This window comes from Salvelinus sp. IW2-2015, unplaced genomic scaffold, assembly GCF_002910315.2.
Source record: "Salvelinus sp. IW2-2015 unplaced genomic scaffold, ASM291031v2 Un_scaffold1124, whole genome shotgun sequence".
NCBI lineage: Eukaryota > Metazoa > Chordata > Actinopteri > Salmoniformes > Salmonidae > Salvelinus > Salvelinus sp. IW2-2015.
The window spans coordinates 279,756-287,009 of record NW_019942739.1 but is presented as its reverse complement, the minus strand read 5'-3'; the positions used below and the strand labels follow the sequence as shown (position 1 = coordinate 287,009).

The 7,254-nt window shown below is 44.8% G+C and overlaps 1 protein-coding gene across 1 annotated transcript in view; it reads right to left on the bottom strand.

Moving 5' to 3' along the window:
- The window catches only part of LOC112069804 (run domain Beclin-1-interacting and cysteine-rich domain-containing protein), a 62,196-nt gene that overhangs the window by 46,262 nt on the left and 8,680 nt on the right, over positions 1–7,254 (bottom strand). The window contains 2 exon segments of the mRNA XM_070438703.1: positions 2,156–2,239; positions 2,568–2,721. Of these exon segments, the coding sequence (XP_070294804.1) occupies positions 2,156–2,239; positions 2,568–2,721 (238 nt within the window).

Genomic DNA, 7,254 nt, shown 5'->3' with positions numbered 1-7,254 from the left:
TGGCCTCTGACATCTGGTTGATTGTAACAGTAGCCTGTCTGACATCCTTGTTTGTATAAACAGACCGGTCTACATCTGTGTAGTAACAGTACCCTTCGACAATCTTTTGGTATTGTAACAGTAGCCTGGGGTCGACATCTGTTTTATTAACATAGCCCTGTTCTGACAATCTGCTGTATTGTAACAAGCCTGGTCTGACATCTGTTTTATTGTAACAGTACCTGGCTCTGACATCTTTTACTGTAACATTAGCCTGTCTGACAATCTGTGCGTAATGTAACATAGCCTGCGTCTGACATCTGTTTGTATGTACACAGAGCCTGGTCTGACATCTGTTTGGTATGTAACAGGTAGCCTTCTGCACAATCTGTGGATGTAACAATAGCCTGGGGTCACATCTGTTTGTATTTAACAATAAACCTTCTGACAGCTGTTTGGTATCTAACAGTAAGCCTGGTCTGACATCTGTTTGTATGTAACATAGCTGTCTGACATCGTGTATTAACAGTAGCCTCGCTGACATCTGTTGAGTAACAGCTAGCCTGGTCTGACAATCTGTTGATGTAAACAGTTAGCCTGGCTAGATCTGTTTGTAGTAACAGTTAGCCTGGTCTACATCTGTTTGTATTAACAGTAGCCTGTCTAGATCGTTTCGTAGTGTAACCAGCTACCTCGTTCTGGAGATCTGTTCAGATGTTTTTTTTAAACATAGGCCCTGTCTAATCTGTTTGTGCCGTCCTGCTACTAATTAAAAATGCCTAGCTGAGATTCATTAAGAAGCAGGCAGAGTTGACCAAGTTGTGATATATGACCATATAAGAAATTACTCTGTGAAAGTAGTATATCATTGTCAGTGGCTCTTTTAAACTCAATTTTTCAACTTAGTGACCTACCAGATTTCAATTTAGCATCAAATTTAGCACCACTACGCTAAAGCTGCACTTCTTTTTACCAGCGTCATAAGTGCACCCTATTCCCTTTCTTAGCCGCACTTCCTTTGACCCAGGTCTTCATAGTGGCCCCACCACTATTCCCTACTTTTGACCAGCCCATCAGTTGCGCACCCTATCCCTATACAGTCGCACTGCTTTGCACCACCGCCTTCATAAGGTATGCACTAAAGTGTGCCATTTGGCGGATCCAGCTTGATGTCTGTGGTCCACCAACAAAACTGTACTGCATCCACCATAATATACACGGGTTGAATCGTCAGTTGGAAGGACCGATAAACTACCCGTTCTATTCTACGATCCAGGTGCAGGGCTGACGTACCCGTTTTATCTACGAGCAGGTCTGAGGGAAGGACGTACCTTGTTCTACATGAAGCTAGAGCCATGTGAGCGCTTGACATAGCTGTTCTACATGAGAGCCAGTAGGCGACGCTACCTTTCTACATGACGCCAGCTGAGGGCTACGAGAGGACGTACCTGTTCTACATGAGAGCCAGGTGAGGCTGACGTACCTTTCTACATGAGAGGCCAGGTGAGGCTGACGTAAGCTGTTCTACATGAGAGCCAGGTGCGCGGCTGACCGTAGAGGACGTACCGTTCTACATGAGAGCCAGGTTTTGAGTGCTTGACATACCCGTTCTACATGAGGCCAGTGAGGCTGCACCGTACCTTTCTACATGAGAGCCATGCGTGAGCGGTGCATAGAGGACCGTACCTGTTCTACATGAGAGGCCAGTGAGCTGACATACCCGTTTCTATCTAACGAGGCCAGTGAGCTGACCGTACCTGTTCTACATGACGCCAGGTGAGCCTACGTAGAGGACGTACCTGTTTCTACATGAGAGGCCCCAGGTGAGGGCTGACGTAGAGAACGCTACCTGCTTCTACATGACGAGGCCAGGTGAGGGCTGACTAGAGGACCGCTTCACCTTCTAACCATGAGAGGCCAAAGGTGCAGGCTGACTAGAGGACGTACCTTCTACATGAAGGCCAGGTGAGGGCTGACGTAGAGATGTACCTTTCTACATGAGAGCCATGTGAGGCTGACGTAAACCTGTTCTACACTGAGAGGCCAGGTTGAGGCTGAAGTAGAAGGACGTACCTGTTCTTACCTGAGAGCCAGTGAGCGGCTGACGTACAGGACGAGTAGAGGACGTACCTGTTCTACATGAGAGGCCAGGTGAGGGCTGACGTAGAGGACGTACCTGTTCTACATGAGAGGCCAGGTGAGGGCTGACGTAGCGGACACGCCACACAAAGGGCCAATAGTCTTTCTGCTTGTAGTACACCTGCAAAGCAAAACCATCATTTTACTACAGTACAATGGCATTGGTATGAGGCTTATCTTACAGGATACATTTTTTTTATTTTTTTTATTTGCTAAACAGAATCGGAGAAAAGCAGTACAATTATGATGTGTTCATTCTCAGCAGCTCTTTTGCACCCTGCCTCAAAGAAGATACAAGGAAGAAAAGCAGAACTTCCATTGAGCAGATGCTCCAGGGCGATAATATGATAAAGAGGCTGGAAAACAACCAAATAATAGCGCCTTGTCTAAGCCCCCCAAAAAAACACAAAATGACAAGAGTAGAAGAGTAGTCATTCCCGAGGCCCGACCTGCTCGTGCTTGAGGCCGTGGCTGAGGATGTGGCTCATGTCCTTGTGCAGCCGATGCAGACCCCCGTAGCGAGACCACACGTTGGGGTTGCTGCTGGACACCAGGCCCTCCACCGTGGTCTTCAGACTAGACAGCAGCTTCCAGTGTTCCCTCCTGGGGGGGAGGAGGAGAGAGAGGAGGGAAAACAGAGAGAGAGAGAGAGAGAGAGAGAGAGAAAAGGAGGGAAAACAGAGAGAAGTCAGGTTTGAATGAACTCGTGCTCCATCCAAAACACTCAAGAGCAGACAGTTGAGCAGAGAGATAAACGTTTGCATCAAGTGACTGACAGAGAAGAAAACCACGACCATACAGTCAAATACTGCCATAACAAACAAACTACTGTATCCCATGTATATAGCCTCAGTTATTGTTYATTTATTAAATATTTTCTTAACTCTTACTTTTCTTAAAAGTGCATTGTTGGTTAAGGGCTTGTCAGTAAGCATTTCACTGTAAGGTCTACTACACCTGTTGGATTTGGTGCCTGTGACAAATAACATTTTGATTTGCCTGTGCAATGACCCCAAACAAACCACGGTGACTACAAACTACTGGCTGTGCACTACATTTAGAGCGCCCAATGAGATGCATTGTACTAGGCTAAGTAGCTATAGTAAACTCAGACCATAGACATACAGTGCCTTTGGAAAAGTATTCAGACCCCTGGACTTTTCCCACATTTTGTTACGTCGCAGCCTTACTCTAAAATGGATTAAATACATAAAAATCCTCCTACACACAATACACCATAATGACAAAGCGAAAACAGGTTTTTAGACATGTTTGCAAATGTATTAAACCTTAAATACAGAAATACCTTATTTACATAAGTATTAAGACCCTTTGCTATGAGACTCGAAATTGAGTTCAGGTGCATCATGGTTTCAAGTGATCATCCTTGAGATTTTTCTACAACTTGGAGTCCACCTACAGTAAATTCAATTGATTGGACATGATTTGGAAAGGCACACACCTGTCTATATAAAGGTCCCACAGTTGACAGTGCATGTCAGAGCAAAAACCAAGCCATGAGGTTGAAGGAATTGTCTGTAGAGCCCCGAGACAGGATTGTGTCGAAGTACAGATCTGGGGAAAGGTTCCAAAACATTTCTGCAGTATTGAAAGTACCCAATAACACAGTGGCCTCCATCATTCTTATATAGAAGAAGTTTGGAATCACCAAAACTCTTCCAAGAGCTGGCTGCCCGGCCAAATTGAACAATCGGGGGAGAAAGGCCTTGGTCTGGGAGGTGACCAAGAACCCCGATGGTCACTCTGACCGAGCTCCAGAGTTCCTCTGTGGAGATGGGAGAACCTTCCAGAAGGCCAACCATCTCTGTAGCACTCCACCAAATAGGCCTTTGTGGTAGAGTGGTCAGACGGAAGCCACTCCTCAGTAAAAGGCACATGACAGCCGCTTGGAGTTTGCCAAAAGGCACCTAAAGACTCTCAGACCATGAGAAAATGATTTTCTGGTCTGATGAAACCAAGATTCAACTGTTTGGCCTGAATGCCAAGCATCACGTCCGGAGGAAACCTTGCACCATCCCTACGGTGAAGCATGGTCGTGGCATCATCATGCTGTGGTGGTTTTTTCGAGTACGCCTTACTGGTGCAACAGAAAAGCCTCCTGGGGAAGTCATTAATACCGCAGTTAGCCTAGATTTGATTAGCAAAGAAGTGTTTCCTAATGGTTTAGGAAGTAGTAGTTGAATGTCAGTACAACATAGTGACCGTGTAGAGCACAGGTGTCAAACTCATTCCACGGGGGGCCGAGTGTCTGCGGGTTTTCGCTCCTCCCTTGTACTTGATTGATGAATTAACATCACTAATTAGTTAGGAACTCCCCACACCTGGTTGTCTAGGGCTTTATTGAAAGGAAAAACCAAAAACCTGCAGACACTAGGCCCTCCGTGGAATGAGTTTGACACCCCTGGTGTAGAGCATCTAAGACACTAGCCTATATAGCCAAGGTGATGTGGGCGACAATCTCCACGGCTAATAGTAAACTATTTAAAACAGTTTTGACTCCAAAGAGTAAATACACTGAGTAAACAAAACATTAAAAACACCTGCTCTTTCCCTGACATAGATTGACCAGGTGAATCCAGGTGAAAGTGATGATCCCTTAATGATATAATTTGTTAAATCCACTTCAAAATCAGTGTAGATGAAGGGGAGGAGACAGGTTAAAGAAGGATTTTTAAGCCTTGAGATGATAGAGACATGGATTGTGTATGTGTGCCATTTCAGAGGATGAATGGGCAAGACAATATTAAAGTGCCTTTGAACGGGGTATGGTAGTAGGTGCCAGGCGCACCGGTTTGTGTCAAGAACTGCAACACTGCTGTGTTTTTCACACTCAACAGTTTCACGTTTGTATCAAGAATTGTCCACCACCAAAAGGACATCCAGCCAACATGACAACTGTGGGAAGCATTGGAGTCAACATGGGCCAACATCCTTGTGGAACGCTTTCGACACTTTGTAGAGTCTATGCCCCGACAAATTGAGGCTGTTCCGAGGACAAAAAGGGGAGCAACTCAATATTAGGAAGGTGTCTCTAATGTTTGGTGTACTCAGTGTATATTGTTATTCTGAGTGAGTGAATAGAGCCGTGTGTGTTTCCGCTTGCATGGAGAGAGCAGGAGAAACAAAAGTGAAATTGATAGCAAGATAAAAATCAGGCTGACCCCAAAATCCCTTTGGCGCCGCAGCCGTTTTGCAAGCTCCTACACAACTTCCCTATTTTCTATTTTGTGATTCTTGTGCCATTTATCCTTACTTTATTTTCATGAAATGTAATTCACCATCATTTCATATAACCGACAAGAGCTTTTGAACATCAAATCGGCAGTTGCATACCCTGACTGCAGCTTCAACTCATTGCCCTGGTCTCTTTATATAATTCCAATAAGAGAAAAATGCTGGCATTACAGAGGCAGAAGAGGGGAGATTAATGCTTAGAGAAAACCGGCCATCTCTTCCCTCCATTCTATTTGCCAATGTACCCAGATTCCAGCTTCAACTTCAAAAGAGGGGGAGTCACTTGATAATAGAATGGAGGACCTCCGATTGAGGATTTGCTACCAACGGGACTCTCGTAACTGCAATATTATCATGGCTTTCGGACAAGATACCCCCCATGGCTATCCAAGTTGATGGATTCTCCATTCACAGAGCAGACAGGACAGTAGAGTCAGGGCCGACGTGAGTAATTTTTTTAAATCAGGAAAACACTCGCAAGGACGGGGGGGGCCAGGCGTTATTACAGGGCGTGTTCTCAGAGCATGGGCATGTCAGCTGGCAGGCAAATTCACAGTCTACACTGCCCTCACCCACCTAGATGAGAGGAATACCTACATGACCAAAAATGTGGACACCTGCTAGTCAAACATCTCCCTGTACTCCCTGTTCACCCACAACTGCTTGGCCATACATGACTCCAAACCCATCAAGTTTCCTGATGACACGACAGTGATAGGCCTAATCACCGGCGACGATGAGACAGCCTACAGGGAGGAGGTCAGTGACCTGGCAGTGTGGTGCAGGGACAACAACCTCTCCCTCAATATCAGTAACACCAAGGAGCTGATCGTGGACTACAGGAATGGAATGGGGGGGGGTGAGCAGGCCCCCATCCACATCGAGCGGGTCGAGAGGTTCAAGTTCCTCAGTGTTCAAATCGCTAAGGACTTAAAAATGGTCCACTCACACACAGTCGTGAAGAAGGAGCGACAGCGCCTCTTACCCCTCAGGAAGTTGAAAAGGTTTGGCATGTGTCCTAAAATCCTCAAAGTTCTAAAGCTGCACTATTGAGAGAAACTTAATTGGCTGCATCACTGCTTGGTATGGCAACAGCATCACGCTTTGATTGCATGGCGCTAGGTGGGTAGAGCAGACTAGGGATGAAACGGTTACCAGTTTCACGATAAACCACGGTAAAATTCCCGACGGTTGGTATTACCATTTCAAGTTTTAATTATCATTCAAACCGTGTTTGATTACCACGGTTTGAAAAACTCACGGTAAATACTGTCCAGCATCAACCGAAGTTAGCGACAGTATGACACCGGCGCAGCATGCTACGTGGGTTTTGTGTGAAAACATGGCCGAAGGCAGTGACAGGGCTCAGGAGATTTTTCAGCCTTGTAAGACAACCAAATCTGAAGTGTGGTCGTATTTTGGGGGTTTTACAAGAGTGCTGAGGGGAAATTAATCGAAAATGGTCACTCTGTCTGCAGAACATGCAACACACAAAAAAAAAATATATATATATATATATATATATATATATATCGATACCGATTATTGGAGGACCAAAAAAAGCCGATACCGATTAATCGGCCGATTTTTGTTGTTGTTGTAATAATGACAATTACAACAATAATGAAAGAACACTTTATTTTAACTTAATATAATACATCAAATCGATTTAGCCTCAAATAAATTATGAAACATGTTCAATTTGGTTTAAATAATGCAAAAACAAAGTGTTGGAGAAGAAAGTAAAAGTCCAATATGTGCCATGTAAGAAAGCTAACGTTTAAGTTCCTTGCTCAGAACATGAGAACATATGAAAGCTGGTGGTTCCTTTTAACATGAGTCTCCAATATTCCCAGGTAAGAAGTTTTAGGTTGTAGTTAT